The sequence below is a fragment of the Lepidochelys olivacea genome (assembly GCF_965140295.1).
Source record: "Lepidochelys olivacea isolate rLepOli2 genome assembly, chromosome: 9".
In the NCBI taxonomy this organism is placed as follows: Eukaryota; Metazoa; Chordata; order Testudines; family Cheloniidae; genus Lepidochelys; species Lepidochelys olivacea.
This window is the reverse complement of record NC_140419.1, coordinates 74317699-74339586: the sequence shown is the minus strand read 5'-3', so window position 1 is coordinate 74339586 and position 21888 is coordinate 74317699. Positions and strand designations below refer to the sequence as shown.

The 21888-nt window shown below is 40.5% G+C and overlaps 1 protein-coding gene across 1 annotated transcript in view; it reads left to right on the top strand.

Moving 5' to 3' along the window:
* APOOL (apolipoprotein O like) overlaps positions 1 to 21888 on the top strand; it is a 48147-nt gene that overhangs the window by 25179 nt on the left and 1080 nt on the right. Inside the window, exons 4-8 of the mRNA XM_084639058.1 lie at positions 8591 to 8645; positions 11544 to 11642; positions 14034 to 14125; positions 15589 to 15705; positions 18811 to 19006. Of these exons, the coding sequence (XP_084495184.1) occupies positions 8591 to 8645; positions 11544 to 11642; positions 14034 to 14125; positions 15589 to 15705; positions 18811 to 19006 (559 nt within the window). The remainder of the gene's footprint in view (positions 1 to 8590; positions 8646 to 11543; positions 11643 to 14033; positions 14126 to 15588; positions 15706 to 18810; positions 19007 to 21888) is intronic.

Genomic DNA, 21888 nt, shown 5'->3' with positions numbered 1-21888 from the left:
GTATTGTGGGACTACTGAGCCCTGTGTCCCACCAACCTGGGTTGCTTCTCACACTGTGATGCTGATGTCAAGCTACAAGCCTCTGATTTGCACTGCACTTACACAGACATCATAGGCAGGGACACACCCAACTCTGTTACATGAATGATCTCCCAGTCACTCATGAACCATCAATAGAGAGGCTCCAGCCAATTTCTTCCTGTTCCCCAGTCTTGCACCCCAGAATTGTTCTGTCTTGCACTGGTCAGAAGCATGACCAGTGTAGGTTCATTACTTAGTTTGCCACTTCTTCATAGGAAAGTGGACATGCACCAGCCTTTGTCATTTTGAGCTGAAATTTCCCAAGCACTTTAGACAAACTCACTGGTAAGATAAAACTTTAAAATAAGTTTATTAACTGCGGAAAGGTAGATTTTGAATTATTATAAGTAGTAGGCATAAAGGTCAGAGATCATTAACTTAAGAAAATAAAAAGTAAATATGCATTCTAAATCCTAAACTTTCAGTCTAAGGGAGGTCTGAATCAAACAGCTTTTCTCACTCTGACAGATGGTACAAGTAGGTTACAGTTCCTCAATACACAGACTGGGACTCCCTTCCAGCCTAAGACCGAACTTTCCCAGTTCAAAGTCTTTGTCTTCCAGAAGTTGAGTTGGAGGGGGGAGGCCAAGTGATGTCACCGTGTCTCTTTTGTACTTCTAGCTTGCTGAAAAGATTCTTGCTCTGATGTGGGGGTCAGGCAATCCCCATTGGTCAAGCAGTCTCTATTATGTACATGCCGCCTCCAAGAAGCCTCTGGGATAGCAGATTGTGTACTGATGAGCCGTTAACAACTGTCTGGCTATTGATAACTATTCCTTTGTAATTTAAAGGCTGGTTTTGGGTGTTCCCAACCTCATAACGTATTTCAATAACACACACAGAAATACTTCATAACTTCACATACAATGATAGTATGTACAATTCAACAGTTTATTATTATTCAACATCTCAAGACTTACAAAATGATACCATACAAGGCATACTTTGTTCAAAACATAGGATAATACTATTACAGCGGTGAATATGGGGGTTCCAGGGTGCTACTTTGAGGTTCAGAGTGTCACAGTGTCCCTTAACCAAATTAACGGTGGATGTTAACTTTGGCAATATGATATGATCTCGTGATCTTCTAGTGTAAATATACATTAAATGCCAATAAATATATTGCTTATTTTATAAAATATGTTCCATTTTCTCATCACCACAGGGCTGTTGTCATGAGGATTTTTAATTAATATTTATAAAGTAGTGCAAGATTATTTTATTTAAGGTATGTAAATTTTGTTTGCATTTATAGCACAACATGAACTACCTCTGATATGCTTTAAGTATGATTCTATTTTAAGACAAAGAAAGATTCCATAATAAGTAAATCAGCCAAAACAATCTTTGATACTAAATAATCAGGTTAAAGGAAGGGAAGTAAATAACCTGAAGAAACTGTGCAAAGTAGAGTTTTCTTACATTTCGTAAGTGTTGTTACTTTTAAGCCCCAGTTGTGTAAACACGTATACCTATGAGTACTACTGAGTATGGTTATTCATGTACGTAGGGATAATTCGTAGATTCCAAGGCCAGATTGGACCATTCTAATCATCTAGTCTGACCGCCTGTATAATACATGTCTAGAATGGCCTCAAATCGTTCCTAGGGCAGAGATGGGCAAACTACAGCCCATGGGTCCCTCGTGCCTGGCCCCTGAGCTCCCGGACTGGGAGGCTAGCTCCTGGCCCCTCCCCTGCTGTCCCCGCTCCCCCGCAGCCTCCACTTGCTGCGCTGCCAGTGCTCTGGCCCACCGCTCTTGCCGGGCGACGTGGCTGGCTCTGGCCGGGCGGCAGGGCTGCGAGCTCCTGCCACTCTGAACGGCATGGTAAGGGGGTGGGGAGCGGTGGCATTGGATGGGGGCCAGACATGGGGTGGGGAACGGGGGGGTTGAACAGGCGTGGGAGTCCTGGGGAGGCGGTCAGGGGATGGGGAACAGGGGGGTTGGATATGTATGGGAGTCCTGGGGGGGAGGGCTGTCAGGAGCCGGGGGTTTGGATAGGGGTCGGGACAGTCGGGAGGGGGAGTTGGATAGGCATGGGAGTCCTGGGGGGCCTGTCAGGGGGTGGGGGTGTGGATAGGATTTGGGGCAGTCAGGGGACAGGGAGCAAGGGGGGTTGAATGGGGGGTTGGATAGGGGGTGGGGTCCCAGGGGCGTGGTCAGGGGCAGGGGATCCCAGGAGTGGGTGGTCAGGGGACAAGGAGCAGAGGGGGTTGGATGGGTTGGGGGTTCTGAGGGGGGCAGTCAGGGGTGGGAAGGTGGAGGAGGAGGATAGGGGATGGGGGCCAGGCTGTTTGGGGAGGCACAGCTTTCCCTCCCCGGCGCTCAATACAGTTTTGCAATCGCAATGTGGCCCTCGGGCCAAAAAGTTTGCCCACCCTTGTGCTAGGGCATATCTTTCAGAAAAAAATCCAATCTTGATTTAAAATTTTGTCAGTGATGAATAATCTGCCAAAGCCCTTGGTAAATTGTTCCAGTGGTTAATTACCCTCACTGTTAAAAATGTACGTTTTATTTCCAGTATGAATTTGTTGATCTTCAGCTTCCAGCCACTGGAACATGTTGTACCTTGCTCAGCTAGATTGAAGAGTCCATTATTTAATATTTGTTCTCCATGTAGATATCTATAAACTGTAATCCAGGCACCTGTTAACCTTCTCTTTGTTAAGCTAAATATAATGAGCTCTTTGAGATGGTCTGTCAGGGTTCCTCCACACACACACTCTGAACTCTTGGGGTACAGATTTGGGGACCCCATGAAAGACCCCCTAAACTTATATTCTACCATCTTAGGCTAAACTTATATTCTACCATCTTAGGTTAAAACTTCCCCAAGGCAGAAATTCCTTTCCTTGTCCTTGGACAGTATTGCTGCCACCACCAAGTGGTTCACACAACAATTCAGGGAAGGGTCACTTGGAATCCCTATCCACGCAAGTCCCTTCACCCCTTTTCCTGGGGAGGCTTGAGAATAATATACCAACCAGTTGCCTTAGCAGTGTGAGCACAGACCAGACCCTTTGTCTTCAGGACACTGAAATCAATCAGGTTCTTAAAAGAAGAACTTTATTTATAAAGAAAAAAGTAAAAGAATCACACCTGGAAAATCAGGATGGAAGGTAACTTTACAGGGTAATAAAAAGATTTAAAACACAGAGGATTCCCCTCTGGGCTCAGCTTCACAGTTCCAGAAACAGGAATGAAACTACCTCTGTAGCATAGGAAAATTCACAAGCCAAACAAAAGATAACCTAATGCATTTCCTTGCCCTACTCACAGTTTCTGTGGTTTTACATGGATTATTCCAGGTATATTTTTTCAGGAGACATTGTACCTGCTTGGCTTCTCCCTCTGCCCAGAGAGGGAACAACACACAGAACAAAAACAAATCCTTCCTCCTCAGGTTTGAAAGTGTCTTCTTTTCTCATTGGTCCTTCTGGTCAGGTGCCAGCTAGTTTCTTTGAACTGCTTAACCCTTTACGGGTAAGGCAATCCAGTAAAGCTGCCAAGGATGCATAAAGGTTGCTATCCTTCCCCCTATATCCATGACACTGTAACTGTAAAGCTGGTTTTCTAATCCTTTAATCGTTCTCATGGCTCTTCTCTCAACACTCTCCTATTTATCAACATCCTTCTGGAATTGTGGGTGCCAGACCTGGACTTAGTATTCCAGCAGCAATTGCCAGAGCCAAATAAAGAGGTAAAATAACCTCTCTACTCCTACCTGAGATTCCCCTGTGTATGTATCCCAGGATTGCATTAGCTTTTTTGGCCACAGATTAGCACTGGGAGCTCATGTTGAGCTGATTTTTCACCACAACTCCCAGATGTCGTTCAGAGTCATTGCTTCCCAGGATAGAGTCCCCCATCAAGTAAGTTTGACCTACATTCTTTGTTTAGATGTATACATTATATTTCACCATATTAAAACACAAATTGTTTGGTTGCACCCAGTTTACCAAGCGATCCACATTGCTCTGAGTCAGTGAGCTCTTCTCTTCATTATTTACCACTCTCACAATTTTTCTAATCAGATTTTTTAGTGATGATTTTGTTTTCTTCCAGGTCCTTGTTAAAAATGTTTAATAATATAGGGCCAAAAGCCAATCCCCTGCAGGATCCACACTGGAAACAATCCTACTTGATGATGATTTCCTCATTTACAGTTACATTTTGAGACCTATTAGTTAGCCTGTTTTTAATCCATTTAATGTGTGCCATGTTAATTTTACATCATTCTAGTTTGTGAATCAAGATGGTGCATGGTACCAAGTCAAACCTGTTAAAGAAGTGTATTATGACAACACTATTAACTTTATCAACCAAGCTTGTAATCTCGTTTAAAAAAAGATATTAAGTAAGTTTGGCAGGTTCTAGTTTTTTTAAACCCATAATGATTTACATTAATCACATTACTCTCCTTTAATTCTTCATTAATCGTGTCCCGTATCAGCCGCTCCGTTATCTTGCCAAAGATCAATGTTAAGCTGACTGTCCGGTAATTACCTGGATCATCCCATTTACTCTTTTTAAAAATGGGTACAACACTGGCTTTCTTCCAGTTTTCTGGAACAACTGTGGTGCTGCAAGACTTATTGAAAATTAGCGTTAATGGTCCAGTGAGCTGCTCAACTATCACTTTTAAAACTCTTGGATGTTAGTTATTTGGACCTGCTGATTTTAAAAAGTCTAACTTTAGTAGGTTCTGTTTAACGTTCTCCAGATATGCTGGTGGAATGGAAAGTATGTTATAACTATATGATGAAACTGTGTCATCTGTGTTTCCCCAAATGCAGAACAAATGATTATTATTGATAATTCTACCATTCCCATCTAGTAATGGACTAATGTCATTGTCAGATTCTTTTTGTTCCTAATATATTTTAAAAACTCCTTATTGTCCCTAAGTCTACTGGTAATAAATTTCTTCTTGTGTCCCTTGACTTCCCTTATCAATTTTCTGCAATTCCTAACTTCTGATTTATATTCATTACTATCAACTCCCCCTTTCTTCCATTTGATATATATTATTTTTTTATTTAGATTCTTGGGGCAAAATTTTCAAAAGCATCTACATGACAAGTCCCATGTTCAAAAAGCCTCTAAATCATGTAGGCACTTTGGAAAATGTAACCATAATCGTTGTCTTGAGTACTTACTCAAGGTCAAATCCCCATTCCATTTAAATCAATGGGAGATTTCACTGAAACAAGGATTTGGTCCTAAAACATTCACAATTAAAATATCAAACTTTTTCTATATATTAGATTAAAAGGTTTCTAAAGTGGTTTTTAATATTTCAGCACTTGAATAGCAGTGACCCCCTGTGGTATAAATTCAAAAATTGATTGCAACAAAATTTCTCATAAAAGAAATAGAATTATACCTTACAATCTGAAGTTAATCGATGTTCTGAAGCATGTGCAGTATACTAATTCTTGCTATGCTTAGTAAGTATCACTATGATGATTCAAACTATAGGCTGTCGGACTATATTTTCCTTTATTACTTCAAGAAAAATCTTAAATATGACTTTTGACCAAGCTGAAATTTTGCTGTGGACTAGTACATTTGAATTGTTCTCTTGTTGGATGTCAACAGAATTAACTGGTAAATTACTTTCTGAGGCTAGGTTGCACATCTGACTAGGCTATATCACTGAACACAAATAACTCAATACGAATCACTATTGTACATCATATAATCTTTAAGTTTATAGAGGAGTTAAACATTAGGTATAACTGCACATAGAAAAGTTGGAATTTTTCCCTACCAGCATAATTTTACTATATGGGGAAAAATCAATTTTGAATACTATTATATTGAATAATATTACATATTTCAAATTCAATGAAGAATAACTTTTTACAGTTGGTGCTCTATTTTTTGCTCCCTAGATTTTTTTTTTTAATTACTGTACAATTTTTTTTTTTAAAGAATACCTTGGTTGTGGTGAAATTTGGAAAAACTTTCAGTATGTACAAGAGCTATTGTGTGTGTATGTGTGTGGGTATTTTAAAAGGTACTATCTTTCGTGGTTTCAGGGAAAGTGCCTGTGTATCCCCATCTGTGGTCCATTTCATGAGTGCCCAGTCAAGTCTCCTGTTACCTATCTCTGGGCAGGGATCTTTGTCCCATTCCTTTCTGACTGTGAAGTTTTAAGCTGCACAGCTCCCTGCCTTACACTGCAATATCCCTAGCAAGGCAGTCAGCCTAAAGGCCAGCACTTGTGTGGTGTTTTCTCTCTCAGGGCTATGAACGGGGTATTGCCAGCTGTCACAAGCTACCACACCACTCTTTCTAAGCAAGCCCATTTATTCTTAAGGAGAAAGCATAAAAAACCCAATAAATATGTTTAGTGTGTGATTAAATCTACCAGTAGTCGCCCATCAGCATTTTGGGGCCTGCATCGGCCAAAGTCTTTCTAATCTTACTACAAGGATTAGGGCCCCTACAGGACAGTAGGTCCTATCTGTGGGACTCTGGAAAACCCAGTTGTAACCAGTATGTGGAAGCCTCCCAATGGGTGGTACCTCTCTGGAGGTGTTTATAAACTGTGTGATTCACCTTTAACCCCCCCCCCCCACACACACACACACACTGTTCTTAGTTAAGAAAATAAGAACGGCCATACTGGGTCAGAGCAAAGGTCCATCTAGCCCAGTATCCTGTCTTCCAATAGTGGCCAATGCCAGGTGCTCTAGAGGGAATGAACAGAACAGGTAATCACCAAGTGTTGAATCCCCTGTCGTCCATTCCCAGCTTCTGGCAAACAGAGGGTAGGGACACCATTCCTGCCCATCCTGGCTAATAGCTGTTGACGGACCTATCCTCCAGGAACTTGTATAGTTCTTTTTTGAACCCAGTTATAGTCTTGGCCTTCACAACATCTTCTGGCAAAGAGTTCCACAGGTTGATTTCCTTTTCTTTGTTTTAGACCTGCTGCCTATTAATTTCATTTGGTGGCCCCTAGTTCTTGTGTTTATGAGAAGGAGTAAATAACACTTCTTTACTTACTTTCTCCACACCAGTCATGATTTTATAGACCTCTATCATATCACACCTTAGTTATCTCTTTTCCAAGCTCAAAAGTCCCAGTCTTATTAATCTCTCCTCATATGGCAGCCGTTCCATACCCCTAATCATTTATGTTACCCTTTTCTGAACTTTTCCAAGTCCAATATATCTTCTTTGAGATGTGGTGACCACATCTGCACGCAGTATTCAAGATGTGGGCATACCATGGATTTATATAGAAGCAAGATGATATTTTCTGTTTTATTATCTATCCCTTTCCTAATAATTCCTAACATTCTGTTCACTTTTTTGACTGCCGCTGCACATTGAGTGGATGTTTTCAGAGAACTATCCACAATGACTCCACGATCTCTTTCTTGAATGGTAACAGCTACTTTAGACCCCATCATTTTATATTATAGGTGGGATTATGTTTTCCAATGTGCATTAATTTGCATTTATCAACATTGAATTTCATGTGCCATTTTATGGTGACAAGTATCAGAGGGTAGCTGGTTTAGTCTGTATCCACAAAAACAACAAGGAGTCCGGTGGCACCTTAAAGACTAACAGATTTATTTGAGCATAAGCTTTCATGGGCATCTGAAGAAGTGGATTTTTACCCACGAAAGCTTATGCTCAAATAAATCTGTTAGTCTTTACGATGCCACTGGACTCCTTGTTGTTTATGTGCCATTTTGTTGCCCAGTTACCCAGTTTTGAGAGATCCTATTGTAGCTCTTCGCAGTCTGCCTGGGACTTAACTATCTTGAGTAGTTTTGTATCATCTGCAAATTTTGCCACCTCACTGTTTACCCCTTTTTCCAGATCATTTATGAATATGTTAAATAGGACTGGGGCCAGTACAGACCCCTGGGGGACACCACTATTTACCTTTCTCAATTCTGAAAACTGACCATTTATTCCTACCCTTTGTTTCCTAACTTTTAACCAGTTACCAGTCCATGAGAAAACCTTCCCTCTTATCCTATGACTGCTTACTTTGCTTAAGAGGCTTTGGTGAGGACCTTGTCAAAGGCTTTCTGAAAATCTAAATACACTATATCCACTGGATCCCTCTTGTTCACATGCTTGGACATGCTCTGGTCCTGACAGAGCTGTAGCAACCGTTTCCCCCTGGAGCTGAATTCAGTCCCTGGCCCACAGTGATATATATAAACCATTCATATGCTTAATACAATGTGGTCCTCAAAGATATTCCACATGGTTGCAATATCTGTCACACCATCCATATATAATTTAAACATACATTTCTACTTTGCTCCCAGTACAGACAATGTATCTCTACGTTTTTTTGTTCTAAAAGCTTTTTGAGTGATCTGTTTCTTTTATGTGTTATGTAATTACTCAATTCTCTTTGGCCAGAGTGGAAAAGTATGTAGTCCAGTGTGTTAGTGTTGTATCAATGGCATTGAAGACTTTGACTCAAAAACAGAGTTCACTTTATCTAAATTTTCTTTTGTGTAGGATGCCTATGTCTTTGTTAAAAATGGGATAATGGATTCCATACAGTTTGGAAAAGGTAGGTGAGTCATATAGTCAAAATTTAAAACTAGTCTCTTCTTGCTCATTGTTTGGCTATGAAAGTTACAAAGCTGGTTTATACTGGAGAACAGCAAATTCTATCAAAAATATTGATATTGTACTAGAGCAAACACAAGAATCAATAAAACAGAAGGGGCACACATGCCTTCCCTAGAAGCTGGCTTCATGCTATTTACCATAGTCTCTTGTTTGAAAATGAAAAGGAAGTTCCGAATGTCATTTTGTAATTATGACTCAACCAACTTAGCTTGTCTGTAATTCCTTTGATTTTAATATTAGATGACATTTTGAGGCCAAATGCTACCCAATCCCTCAGTAGGTTCAGAAGCTTCTAAATATCATAGAACTTTCATGATTCTACTGCAGGGTTGGATAAAAGGGGAATGGAGCAAGAAGCTGATGATACAGTGTGTCTCTACGTCCCGAGTGTCTCTATATCCCCAGTGTGCTACATGCTGAAGAACTTTTCTTCTTAGTGCTTTCTCTTAGCAGCACAGAGCATGGTTTGGGGAGTGGCATCACATGTGTAAACCTCCACATAGGTGGTGTATAAGTAGTCCAATTCTTATTACAATCCATAGCTGTGATAGCAGCAGTAGGGTTGCCAACTTCCTAATTGCACAAAACTGAACACCCTTGCCCACTACTTCCCTGAGGTCCCGTCCCCCACTCACTACATTCCCCCTCCCTCAGAGGCTCGCTCTCCCCCACCCTCACTCACTTTCACTGGGCTGGGACAGAGGGTTGGGGTGTGGGAGGGAGTGAAGACTCTAACTGAGGGTGCGGGCTCTCGGGTAGGCCCAGGAATGAGGGGTTCAGGGTGCGGGAGGGGGGTCCAGGGTGGGGTAGGGAGTTGGAGTGTGGGATGGGGTGAGCACTCCGGCTGGGGGTGCAGGCTATGGAGTGGGGCTGGAGATGAGCGGTCTGTGGTGCGGAGGGGGGTGGCGGGCCTCCAGGCTGGGGCGTGGGGCTAAGGGATTTGCAATAGGAGAGGGGGCTGCGGGTTGAAGCAGGGGGTTGGGGTGTAAGAGGGGGTACGGACAGTGGGTGTGGGCTCTGGACTGGGGCCGGGGATGAGGGGGTTGGGGTGCAGGAGAGGGCTCCAGGGTTGGGGCTCAGGGTTGGGGTGCGGGCTTACCTTGGGTGGCTCCCAGTCAGTGGTGCAGTGGGGCTAAGGCAGGCTCCCTGTCTGTCCTGGCTCTATGTTGTGCCCCTGAAGCAGCCAGCAGGTCTGGCTCCTTGGCGGGCAGGCCAGGAGGCTCCCCGCACTGCTCTCGCCCGCAGACACTGCCCCACCAGCTCCTATTGGCCACAATTCCCAGCCAGTGGGATTGCAGAGCTGGTGCTCGGGGCAAGGGCAGCGCGTGGAGCCCCGTGGCCGCCCTGCCTAGGAGCTGGACCTGCTGGCCACTTCCGGGGTGCAGTGCGGTGCCAGGACAGGTACAGACTAGCCTGCCTTAGCCCTGCAGCACTGCCGACTGGACTTTTAATGGCCCAGTCGGTGGTGCTGACTAGACCTACCAGGGTCCCTTTTCGACCACGTGTTCCATTCAAAAACCGGACACCTGGCAACCGTAAGCAGCAGGGAGGAGGCTACACAGTTGCTGTACACCAAACTGCTGTATAAGTGAGAAGAATTCCTTTCCCTTGCTTCCTTATTTTAGTTCTCATTTACACTTCACAGTTTGGTCCTAATTCTGGCATTGAAGATTAAAAAATACTCTTTGTATTAAAGATGCATTTCTGAAATTACCCGTGGAAAATAAGTTTCATTAAAAAGAAACAAAAGATGGTCCAGTGGTTAGGGCACTATTAGCATACGCGCCAACTTGTGCTGGCGCCGGTGGGTGCTTGACCTTCCCCCGCCCCCGTTCCAACCCCTTCCCCAGCGTCCACGCCCCAACTCCGCTTACTCCCTGCCCATATTCCAACCCCTTCCCCAAATCCCCGCCCAGGCCCTGCCTCTTTCCCGCCTCCTCCCCTGAGCGTGCCACATTGCCACTCCTTCCCCCTCCCTCCCAGAGCTTGTTATGTTGTGGAACAGCTGTTTGCGGCGGCAAGCGCTCGGAGGAGAAGCAGGGACGTGGCACGCTCAGGGTAGGAGGCAGAGGCTGAGGTGAGCTGGGGCGGGGAGCTTGGCTGCCAGTGGGTTCAGAGCACCCACCAATTTTTCCCCGTGGGTGCTCTGGCCCCAGAGCACCCACGGAGTCGGCACCTATGGGCACTAGCTTAGGATTTGGACGAGCACAGTTCAGTTCCCTGCTCCACTGGAGACCTCCTATGTGACCTTGGGCAAGTCTCTCTGGGCTTCAGTTCTGTAAAAATGGGGATAATGAAACTTCCCTATGTCAAAGGGGCATTGCAAGAATCCATACGTTAAAGATTGTGAAAGATTTTGAGATCTACTGATGAAAAGCGCTATATACAAGTAGTAGTATTATTTAAAAAATCAAGAAACACCAGCATAGTGGCATCTCCTTTCACCAATTTTTAAATACATTTTTAACATGCATTGAAAACTAAAAACTTTGTCACTTGCATTAGAAACAAGTGCTAACATTTTAGTAAATACAAAAAGGTATCTAAAGAGCATGACTGTGAACTTTGTAAAATGTATATTTTATGAATGACACATCGGTATCCTGATACTGCAGTGCTGACTCCCATGTGTGCACCTGCAAAATAAGTCAGTGGAGCTTGACACGGATGCACGTATCCGCAGTAGCAGATCCAGTTGTGAGATGGAGCTACCTCAGCATTCGGATTTTCATAGACATGACTTTACTGCTCTCTCTTAAAATGGGGGGGGGAGAGAACAAATTGACTAATCTTCAATTGTTATATCATAGCTGTTTTGATTCATTTTTTTTTAAAGATACGTACGTTTATCTGAAGAATCCACCTCCAGAATTTCTTCCAAAAGTTGCTGTAATTACAATTTCAGGTTTAACTGGTTTAGTTCTGGCAAGAAAAGGTATGGTTTTTTGTTTTTTGTTTTTTCAAACACTGTCAGATTGGTAATTGTATGACACGTCTTTAATTTAACAATACTTTATTTTGTGCTTTCTGAAATTTTCACTTAAGTTTTGGTAACAAACCTTTTGAACACTTGTGAACAGTTACGTAGTTTTAAAAACAAACAAGCCAAGATTTCAGATCTTTATATTATGTAGAGGGGATACCAACAGACTTTTTTTTTCATTTATTTTTTCAGCTTTGTTTAATTTATTCATTTAAAATAACAATTTTATATTTAATTCTATCATTTAAGAATTATTTTATTGGAAATATAGGATCCTTTGGTGCCATCAGAAATGCCTTAATTTTCTTTGGTAATTTATTATTTGATAATTAATTTAAATCAGCACACAATGTAAATGATGATATTCACAGTTTCTACAGTCAGGGGAAAGGTATGCAAATCTAGAGCCACATGAAAAAGATTCAATACTCTCTGCATCACATAGTACCTCTCCCATTCCTTAAAAGGATCAGTATAAGTTGTAGGTGTCTTCCTGGAGGAAGGAGCACTTCAAACTTCTCAGTGAACCTCCTGGCCAATAGAGAAGTATTTCTAGTGAACACTGAAGAGTCTCTCTCAGTGCTCCTGAACCAGAGTGATGGTAGTTGTGATATGGAATGTTGAAATGGAGCTGTATAAGACAGTGGGGAATTGGGTGCTCTGACACAGGAACAGAGATGTGCTTGAGAAAAGTGATGTATTCCACAATCATTGGATTTAATTTTCATAAAATTATGAAATATATATTCAAAATCACCAGACTTAATTTTTGTAAAATTATGAAATAATATTGTAGGCTTTGTATTTCATTATAGTACTGTAGAATTTACAAATCTTTCCTTCTGAAATTTTCATAAGAATAATGTCAGGGAAAATAATGATTTAAATTGTAGAAATTTACAGCAACGTGATTTTTAGGTAAAGCCGCCAACAAATTAAAAGAGAATACTGGGCATAACTGGAACATCACGTTTGCAAATGATCTTTATTTCCTTGGATTTTTAAATAGCCCCAAATCTAAATCATTCCCCACAGTTTGAATTATACAATGGTAGTATAATAAAAAAGAGGGATTTAAATGCATTAAGCACCACAAAATGAATTGGGGAAAGGACAGCCTAGACCTAAGGGTGGGATTTCAGAGGGGAATCAGATATATAGAGGTTAAAAGCAAAACCGGTGAACCAAAATGCTTGGCAATGGAAGGTGATCTTGGGGAAAAAAGGCATTTTTAAAACACAATAGAATGACAGGTAATGGGTAATAAAAATGAGCCACTGTGAGTGTTTGAAGGGTCAAAAGAAAAAGTGCTAGAACAAACTGATAAATCAGACCGTGTTCCATGTGAAACAGCTGGCAGGATCGAGTCCTTAAAGGACAACAAATCACTGGGGTGGATAGTGTAGATCCAAGGGTGAACTGAAATTGTTAAGCTGCTAGCTAAAATATGCAGCCTCATTAATGTAATGTACTATGCACTGAAGGGTAGCAAGTACTTACTTTTAAAACAGGTGTTGGGGTGTGTTACTGACAAATTATTTTTACTTCAGTACCAGGTAAAATACTTGAAACAGTACTTACATAGAGTTATATGACATCTACAAGTAGGTGAATATGATACAGACAAAACAGTACAGTTCATTCAAGAAAATGTTGTCCTTCTGTTGTCTGCTAGATTTTAAGTGTGTCAACAAAATAGTGGGTAAAAGAGAACTAACAGATATAATTTATTTGGGCTTTCAAAGAAACTTAAAGTAAACTTAAGTAGTCCTGGTATGAAAGAACTGTCATAGATTAGAAATTGGCTAAGAGACTGTAAACAAAGAGTAGGGATTAGTGATCAGTGTTAACAATAGATTGCCTCAAAGATATGGAATAGGACAAATGTGTAATACATTCATTAGTGACCTGGAAAAGGTGGGGGGAACAGTGATGGTGGTAAAATTAACAGATAACACAAAATTATGTAGGATAGTGAGGAGCATAGAAGGGTATGAGTATTCACAGAAACCTGAGAGAGCCTGGCAGTTGGGTAGCATGATAGCAGAGGAAACTCTTTAATAAATGCAAGATAATACACATTGGAATTTGAACTAGTTATATAGAAGATTTTAATAATATTTCATAATTGAAGATATATCCTCATTTTTTTTAATTCAGTAAATTTTACTGAAACATCAGTTGACCCATTGGAATACAGACACAACTCTACGCCAATCAGACCTGCGATAGATTTTGATCTAGGTAGTTGCCAAGAGTCGGAGGTTAAAATTATATAGCTATCCAATACTATGTTCCATTTGTATCTAGTACCTGTTTAAATTATTTGTGTTGTTTACACAGGTTCTAGAGTTAAGAAAACTGCTTACCCGCTGGGGCTTGCCACTTTAGCAGTATCCGTTTGTTACCCAGCTCAGTCAGTAGTACTTGCTAAGGTAAGTTTTGTTTTGTTCTTTCATAGGGTGAAAATATCAACATATTAATATTTAAACTGAGTGAGACTGAAATATTCAACACATCTGCAGTATTTAATTTCCAGGGTTTTGGAGTTGGCATCAGTTTATACGCTATGTGTGTGTGATGCATCACAGTTGTTAATTACATGTCCATCAGAAACAAATAATATGGCTGAATTTACTTGACCTATACAATATTACTTTCCATATTTAATTCTTAGTTGGAGAAAGGAGAGTTTCATTTTTAGATACAATACAATAACATTTTTAATTAACAGAAAATTGCATTTTTTTAACATCTGCTCATTTCAGTGCATTAAAATAATACTGTACAAGAAACTGCCCAATGGATACACAGGTGACATTTCTGAAGCTCTTTCTTTTAATGTACGTCCAGTGCTGGATCCATGTGAAACAGGGAATCCCCCTCACTCTTTTCTTGTGACTGTGATCTTGAAGTTAGCTTGTTTGCTAGCTACTTAAAATACTGATTTTTATAGGCTTAACTACGCTGCCCCGCAATTCAGCTACAAGGGTGTGAATAGCAGTGTGCACCAAAGTGCTGCACTGTGATTCCCCTGCATGGATGCTGTAGGCGTGAACTAAAATGTTCCTAGTTTGCATAAATGTCCCCTTTAGACAAGACTATGTTAAAGCGAACGAGGAACCTTTTAGTTTGTGCACTCAGTGACCACATGGGGGAGTTTCAGCACAGCACTTTGGTGCACACTGCTGTTTACGCTCTTTTATAGTCCGAACGGCAGGATAGTGTATACATAGCCATAGTACCAAAACTTTGTGCATAGCTCTCTGTGAATGAGGAAATAGAATCCTCCCTGGCTGCAGCTTATCTACAGAGCCGCTCCACAGATGTTGCTGCAACCTCACAGAGTTTGAATAATTACGGGCTGAATAAGAATTTATAAATTCAGACCTATGTGAAGCAAAACAGCAATGTTCGCGACTTTCAGTCAGGTCCTTTTATTTCTTGGTTGTATCTTTCCTCACCATGGGATTTGTTTTAACGGGGCATAAATTTAGCTGTGATTGTCTTTGCATGAATGAAAAAAATCTAGCTAAATGAGTCACGTTTTTGTTTCAAGTTTGTAGCATATGATATGTCTGACTTTTCTTGCTTTTCCAGCTTCTAGTGCATTCATTTATTCAAACCACTATTCCCTTGTTAAGTTTTAAATCCATTTTGTGTAAATGGATACACTGCAGCAGATTTACAATTTAAACATGATTTATAATATAAGATTGGGAGTGGGGGGAGATCTGAGATGCATCAAATTTGTGAAATGCAGATTTTCTGTCTTCCAGTATTGGAGCTAATATACAGTTTATTAAAGGAGAATATTTGCTTTACTTGAAATGTTCTGTGAACCCTACCATTTTTAAAGCTTCTTGTTAAAATAATACATTTTAACTAATTAAATTAGATAACAGGGAAAAAGGTATATGTCACAAGCCATCAAACCTATGAAGCAATAGGATCACTATGGACAAAAAACTCCTCTATGAAAGAAGTGCTACTCACACAGAAAGAAGATACCAAGGTAGGTTTTTCCAAGGAATGATCACTTAAGTCATTCAGTTCAATACCTTGGATTGATTTTTGAAATGCAAATTTAAGCAAAAAGATACAGGTGTGTTTGTTGATATTATTTAATATCACAATGAAGTGTGTTAGGAGGCACAAAGGTCCTCATATTTTATTGCCATTGTTATTTATTTGTATTATTGTAGAACCTAGGAGTCCCAGTCCTGGACCAGGACTCCATTATGCCCGGTGCTGTACAAACACAGAACAAAAAGACAGTCCCTGCCCCAAGAGCTTACAGTCAGAGTGATTTTTTTAAAAAAAATTTTGTTTGACTGTAGTGTTTGTGACAAATCTCAGATTTATAGACCTTGATATCTGTTTACTCATACAACATATTCAGCATGCACAACAGCTAGGTGAGCTTCCCTCTACTGCCTTTTTAATACACCTCATTGATCTGGAGATGCAACCATAAGAAAATAGTTAATTTTCCTTATTTAGGCCATGGACCTGCAAACACTTAGACATGCTTATCTTTTCTATCTATAAGTGGCCTCATTGATTTCAGTAGGACTACTCATGGTAATATAGTTAAGAACATGTGTAAATGTTTGCAGGATAAGTCCTTGGCACCTAGAGTGACCAGATGTCCCAATTTTATAGGGACCGTCCCTCTATTTGGGGATTTGTCTTATATAGGCACCTATTACCCCCCACCTCCACCCTGTCCCGATTTTTCACACTTGCTGTCTGGTCACCCTATTGGCACCTCTGTTGATATTGTTAACATGATTGCCAGTTTATGAAAAATGTGATGCTTTTTAGCATGTGGATGGCAATCAAGTGGCAGCTGGCGAGAACACACCTATTTTATTGTGATTACAAAGTATAAATAAGACATTTCATTTTAGTGAATAAAAAGATACAGATTTTTCCATTGGTTCTGAAGATTCCAGGTACTCGTGAATTTGACTTACTCTAGTTTGGAAACATGCGTGTTCTGAATGCCAGTTTACAATTTAAAAAATCTTATGAGAATATTTCTGTATACCTTAATAATAATAATAATAATAAATAAAGAATTAGATGTGAGCAAAAATTGGAATTTCTATCCTGAGGGAAATGTTGATATTTCAACATTTAAAAAAAAAAAAAAGAAAAAATCCTGAATTAGGATGAAAAGTTGAAAGCAATATTTTTCACAAATGAAAAGTTCAAAACAAATTTTTGATTCAGAAATGGTGAAATATTTCATTTCAGCATTTTTGATAGAAACAAAACATTTTGAATCAGTTCAACATGAAACTGCATTTCCCTATGAGAACACAGACACAGGAAACTTATAGTTTTGGACATCTCGTGCTCCATTTTCTGCAGTGCACCCAGCTCACTGTCCAGACTATATTTCTGCTGGTGCACCACATGGCTCAGTCAAAGGAGGAGACCACACTGCATCATGGGAGATGTAGTCTGGTTAACAAGTATCAGGGGGGTAGCCGTGTTAGTCTCTGTATCCACAAAAACAACGAGAAGTCTGGTGGCACCTTAAAGACTAACAGATTTATTTGGGCATAAGCTTTCGTGGGTAAAAAACCCACTTCAGACGGTTAGAGAGTCAAGCCAGTAGGAGAAAGTGCAGGCACAAGATGCCCAAACTACAACTTCCGTGAGGCATCGAATTACTATATGGAAATACAGTTGAATGTTTAATTGATTAGAAATTAAACATTTCGGTTTACTCCAGCAAACAAATATTTTGATATATCTATTAAAACACTGATATATTTTGACATTTTTGTTAATCCTCAGTTTTATTTCCATTAAGAACCAAGAGCAGAATTCTGACTGAAGAGTATTTTATTTCAGTTGAATAATGAGAAACTGTTAGGGAAATAAGAACTGGGTGGTAAGAAGAATTATAAACTGTCAGAGTTTGCTAAATAAGATCAGTTGTTTCCTAGGCTATGTCTACACTACCGTGGTAAGTCGACCTATGCTACGCAACTCCAGCTACGTCAATAACGTAGCTGGAGTCAACATACCTTAAGTTGAGTTACCATGAGGTCTGCACTGTGGGCGGGGTCGATGGGAGAAAATCTCCTGTCAACTTACCTTACTCTTCTCATCTGGGGTAGAGTACAGAGGTCAACTGGAGAGCGATCTGCAGTCGATTTGGCGGGTCTTTACTAGCCCAAGAGGCCCTGGAGGTTTTTCGCCTTCCTCTGTAGCATGGGGCACGGGTCACTTGCTGGAGGATTCTCTGCTCCTTGAAGTCTTTAAACTACGATTTGAGGACTTCAATAGCACAGATATAGGTGTGAAGGTTTTTTTGTAGGAGTGGTGGGTGAAATTCTGTGGCCTGCGTTGTGCAGGAGGTCAGACTAGATGATCATAATGGTCCCTTCTGACCTAAATATCTATGAATCGACCACCAGTGGATCAATCTCAGAGCGTCGATCCCTCCCATAGTGTAGACCTGCCCCAAACTAAACAGTTGCTCATCACTAATCAAGAATAATCTGCAGGAGGTTTGTTAGTTATCTTGGTCAAAGTGGTTAGTGATAATTCAAACTCCAAGTCTCTTAATAACTTTGATAAGGCTGACAATTATCCTGTAAATCCACCTATTCCTTTAACCTTGTTCTGTGCTTCAGTTTTCCCTTCTGTAAAAGGAGATAATGACCTGTACCCTTTTTTGTAAAGTCTTTTGAATATCTTGGATAAAAAGAGGTATATCAAAACTTAGTAGTAGTATTCATTAACCATTAAACAAGCTTCTATATGTCCAAATTGAAGTTCCTTGTATCTTGATAGTATAAGGAAATGCATCTTCTGTCCCCTTATTGTGGTGCCTATTTTATGCAAACAATCTCAACATCATCAGGAAATATTGTCAATTATTTGAATCTAACATGAAGTGAATTGAGGCATATAGTACACTAATTTCTTCTGGCATATTTCTGTGTATCCACTATGAAACTTTGTACACACTGAATGAATATCTGGAAATCATTTATTAAAATGTGACAGCTCTTTTGTAGTTTCCTTTATCAACAATGTAATAAACATACACATAAATACTGTTCTATTTTGTTTGTTTGGTTCATTTGCAATTTAGCCTAGTTCACACCTGCAACAAGTTCCAGAACCAGCTGTAAGAGACGATAAAAGTGCAGAGATTCATAAAACAACCCCTGAATCTGAGGTTAAGTCAAAACCACTTGCTGTAACAGATTCTCCTGTAATGAAGATTCAGAGTTCGAAAGGTCTGGTGCCTTTGCCAGCAGAAATAAAAGTGCCAAATGTCATCTCAGGTACGAAACTCAAATTAGCATCAACTGCAGTGAATTGTGAATTATTTAATATTATTTTTCATTATTCTTTTTTTAAAAAGCAACTCTAGCAGGCCTGTCAAATTTAGCTTTAGAAATCTAGCTGTCAAATTTAGCTTCCTAGAGTGGTAAACTTCATACAATTTAGTATGCTATATCAAGAGCCCAAAGAGGTGATAGGGGATCCCATACCGTAGACCACACCTCAATAAAGAATATGTATTGTGGACCACTTATCTTCCCATTCCCAATCACATGGATCCTTCTTGCTGTCAGTTGCACATCTTCTCTATGGAAACTGCAGCATTTGCTTTTGTTAAAGGATCATATTCCTTGAAGGTAACGTCTGTTTCCTCACATATAGCATCAGCTTACTTGTGAAGGCAACTAGTGTGGCTTCTCCTTTTTTCCAGTTGCTTTTACAGGCATCCTGGCTCTCCTGTAGTGTGAAATCTAGGTATCTGTAAAAGCAGCTGGAAACAAAGAGGAGATCCAGCACCAGGTGATTAGCCATCTGTCTAGGGGCCACAGGTTTGAGAGGTACTAGCCCAGGGCATTGACAAAGCACACACAATTTGTATGTGAAGCACTGTATTTTATTTTCACTAGTTCTTTACTGTGTTGCTTTTCATGCATCTTAAGTGATCAATAAGGGATCCATTGCATGGCATGCTGATAATGAAAAATCTTTGAATGTGCTCTTAATTAACAACTTAATCTATATAGTGACATTTAAGTGAAATTTTCATGTCCTTCTGTCAGTAACAATAGTTTCCCTAGTAATCACGAAAAGTGGTATTGGCCTTATCTAGTAAAACAGAGCTTCCCCTACCACTGATAACATTAATTTTAATTTGAAAATATTATATTAAGTTCTTCCAATATCCTCCAATCACCTTTTATGCATGCCCATCTGTCTTTATATAACCAAACATAACATGTTAGGGGCTTACTATTAAAGTGTATTTTTGTTGTTTGTTTTTATCCCCATTACATTCGCAGGGATACCCATGGTTTTGAGGCACGTTGCTATCAGCTGTCCTCAGTGTGAGGAAGCCTGGTCTGTGACTCCTGTGGTTCAGCCTCTCACACCACAAGCACTGCCTTCCAGGCCTCTGCATGACCCACTCTTTCTTTACAGGTTAACAGTAGGCACACTCCAACCTCTGAGTCCTCCGAGCATCTCCCTGGCGTGCCCATCCCCTGACCCAGTGGACACTTACAGGATTCCCAGACCCTCTGCTACCGAAAGGAACAGTACACTCAGCTTAACAGTTATACCCTATCACAGCTCCGCTTAACACACAGCACTTAGATATGTTTATGGTAAAAACAAGACAAAGAGCAAAGATTTAAGTGATAGCAAGATTTATTTAACAAAGAGCAAAGATTCAAGTGATAGCAAGTAGCATTATTGGAGAGAAATGGTTACATATAAAACAAAATCCTAACACGCATTCTAGAGCCTAGATTTAATTAACAAAACACACCCTTGTCAAATCAAGTTTAGGTCACCCTAAAGTCTTTTCAGCCAGACTTGGTTGTGATCCTTTTTTCATGAAGCAAATATACTGTCAGCCTAGGTGAAGCATAATAGGGTGTACCTCTGCACCCCTAGACATGTCCAGTGATCCATTGTCTTCACTTGTAAACAGGGTATCCCCTGCTGCTTATTTTTTCCTGTCTAGCATCTCCCCTGGAGACTTTTCTTCCCTTGATCAGACTGCAAATAGGCTTTCATTGTGAAGTATACAATACTCAATCCTATAAAGCCGGACAGGTAGATAAGCATCTCTGCCTGAAAGAAACTTATTTATTGCCTTCTGGTGACCAGCCCCAACTCGCATACCTAAGAGCATAACTTTGCTTGTGTATATATACATAAGTCTTTATATGTTATCTGTACGTACATTCCACAGTGATTACAGTGATCAATGTGACATAAGCTTTCAGTAGAGATTTTACATGACTCTCTTTGATGAACTGTTATGTAGAGATTTGGAACCATGGGATCTATGTACTCCTGTGCACCCCTGTGCCCTCTGTTAGTTGGCACCAGGATGTCCCTGGGTGACATCTCCTGCTATACAATCTTTAACATATGAATCCTTTTTTTAATCCCGTTGCTCCCTTATTTTTTCTTTTTTAGTTTGTGGAATTATTGGGTCTCTTTATACATAACTTTCTCAGTCCCTTCAGCCCCCACTTCTCCTTTCATATTAAACATAAATACTTATAGAAGGTAAAATAAAGTTTTTCCTATTTGTCACCATATTTCCAGGTGGAAGCCGTTCCGTGTCCCCAGTGGAGCCAACAGATTTCTATCTTTTTGGCTCAGAGGGGCTGGATGGGGTTCACTTCCCATAAACTCTACACATTGTTTGGGAGAGTCACTTCATACAAGGCATTCCCTTTGCCTCACCTCCCTGTACTGTGTGTGTTGCCTCCACATTTTAATAAACGTATGAAATCACCAATAAAGTCAAATGGTGTGAATTTATTTGCACTAATTTAGGCCCAGATAATCCATCTGTGATCTAGCTCATAGTATGGTGCAGTGAGTTCAGCTTGCCCCCTGGACCAGCTGTGAGGGAGATAGTGACTCAGTCACTATCTGCTTCTCTGTCTCCCCACTGCTCTGGAAAGGTACTAAACTGTGATCCTGTCACTGCATACTCTGCACAGTGTGCTGATCTAACTGTGCTGCTGGGGGGAGAGTCAAGGTTCTGCCTGCTTCCCAGTTTCTCATTTATTACTTCCCACCTGCAGGAGGGAGGGATGTAGCAGCTCTGCAGAGCCTGCTGACCCAGGAAGCAACAGTATGGTGTAAAGGAGAGCCTTACGCACTACCCCCTTCTCCCTTG